We start from the raw sequence: 1,467 nt of genomic DNA, 5'->3' as shown, positions 1-1,467 counted from the left end.
TTTTTGCTAAAAAAAATTTCCTCTTGTACCCACTCCCAAGGTGCACATACCCTGTAAATTTGGGGTATGTAGCATGTAAGGAGGCTTTACAAAGCACGAAAGTTCGGGTCCCCATTGACTTCCATTATGTTCGGAGTTCGGGTCGAACACCCGAACATCGCGGCCATGTTCGGCCTGTTCGGCCCGAACCCGAACATCTAGATGTTCGCCCAACACTAGTGGCAATATTACCGTTACTAACGGCAGCATGTTACTACGAGTTTCGCTATTAGTGCAACCTGCGATGCTCAAGTACTGCTGGTGTCAATATGATAACAAGCAATAGTAATGGTGTTACTGTAGCAATGATCCTGTTACCCAAGTCCCATGGGACATGCTTAAAACAAAACCTGCAGTAACCTTTTGCGGGTAGTAACGGTAATATTGCTGTGCACTGTCTGTGTTCAGCAATATTACCACAGCTTCATGCATCAACCCCCGAATCACATATGTTAATTAATGAATCTTTTCTACTTATCAAAGATCATAAGCCTGTGATGCTACAGCAACATGTTTATAAAAACACAGTTTACAGGCTCACATCCACCGCTCATGTATCTTCTGATGTCTTCTCAGATCTGACTGTTGTGAGAAGCTCTTGTCACATTCTAAACAACTAAATGGCTTTTCTCCTGTGTGAGTTCTCTGATGCTGAGTAAAAGCTGAATTGTGTGAGAACCTTTTATCACATTCTCTACATTTATATGGTTTCTCTACAGTGTGAATCCTCTGGTGTTCTATGAGGCTGTTTTTTCTGGTAAAACATTTCTGACATTCAAAGCAGGAAAAGGGTTTCTCTCCAGTATGAATCCTCTGATGCGTTTTAAGGGATGACTTTTCAGTAAAAGATGTGTCACATTCTGAGCAGGAGAAAGGCTTCTCTTCAGTATGAATCCGCTGATGATTTGTAAGACTTGACTTGTCAGTGAAAGATGTGTCACATTCTGAACAGGAAAAAGGCTTCACTCCAGTGTGAATCCTCTGATGATTCATGAGGTGTACCTTCTGACTGAAACATTTTTGACATTCAGAGCAAGGAAATGGCTTTTCTCTGGTGTGAATCCTCTGGTGTATCTTAAGTTGTGATCTTTAAATGAAATTTTTCTCACACACTGAGCAAAAAAATGGCATCTCCCCAGTGTGACTCCTTTGGTGTCTAATAAGCTCTGATGGGTAAGTGAAGCTTTTCTCAAACTCTGAGCATTGGTGTGGCTTGTCTCCTCTGTGACTCATCATGTGCTGCTGGAGATACTTTTTGCTCCTGCAATTAAATATATATGTTATTGTTGCTATATTAACAGAAGGGATACTCATTCGGATTCCATGGAAATGCATTTGCCGCATTTCTGATTGGAAATCCGTATTTCCGCATCTGAATACGGAACGCAGAAATATTTATGCGGAACATGGATTTTCACAGAAATGGGA

At 41.2% G+C, this 1,467-nt stretch overlaps 1 protein-coding gene across 1 annotated transcript; it reads right to left on the bottom strand.

Annotated features, from left to right (window-relative positions):
- Nucleotides 1-576: 576 nt before the first annotated feature.
- Nucleotides 577-1,032, bottom strand: LOC137562138 (gastrula zinc finger protein XlCGF71.1-like). Its single transcript, XM_068273469.1, has one exon. It carries the CDS (start codon nt 1,030-1,032, stop codon nt 577-579), a length of 456 nt encoding a protein of 151 aa, XP_068129570.1.
- Between the last annotated feature and the right edge of the window lie 435 nt (nt 1,033-1,467).

This window comes from Hyperolius riggenbachi, chromosome 3, assembly GCF_040937935.1.
Source record: "Hyperolius riggenbachi isolate aHypRig1 chromosome 3, aHypRig1.pri, whole genome shotgun sequence".
NCBI classification, from domain to species: Eukaryota; Metazoa; Chordata; class Amphibia; order Anura; family Hyperoliidae; genus Hyperolius; species Hyperolius riggenbachi.
The sequence above is the reverse complement of the archived record's forward strand: the minus strand, read 5'-3'. Positions and strand labels throughout refer to the sequence as shown.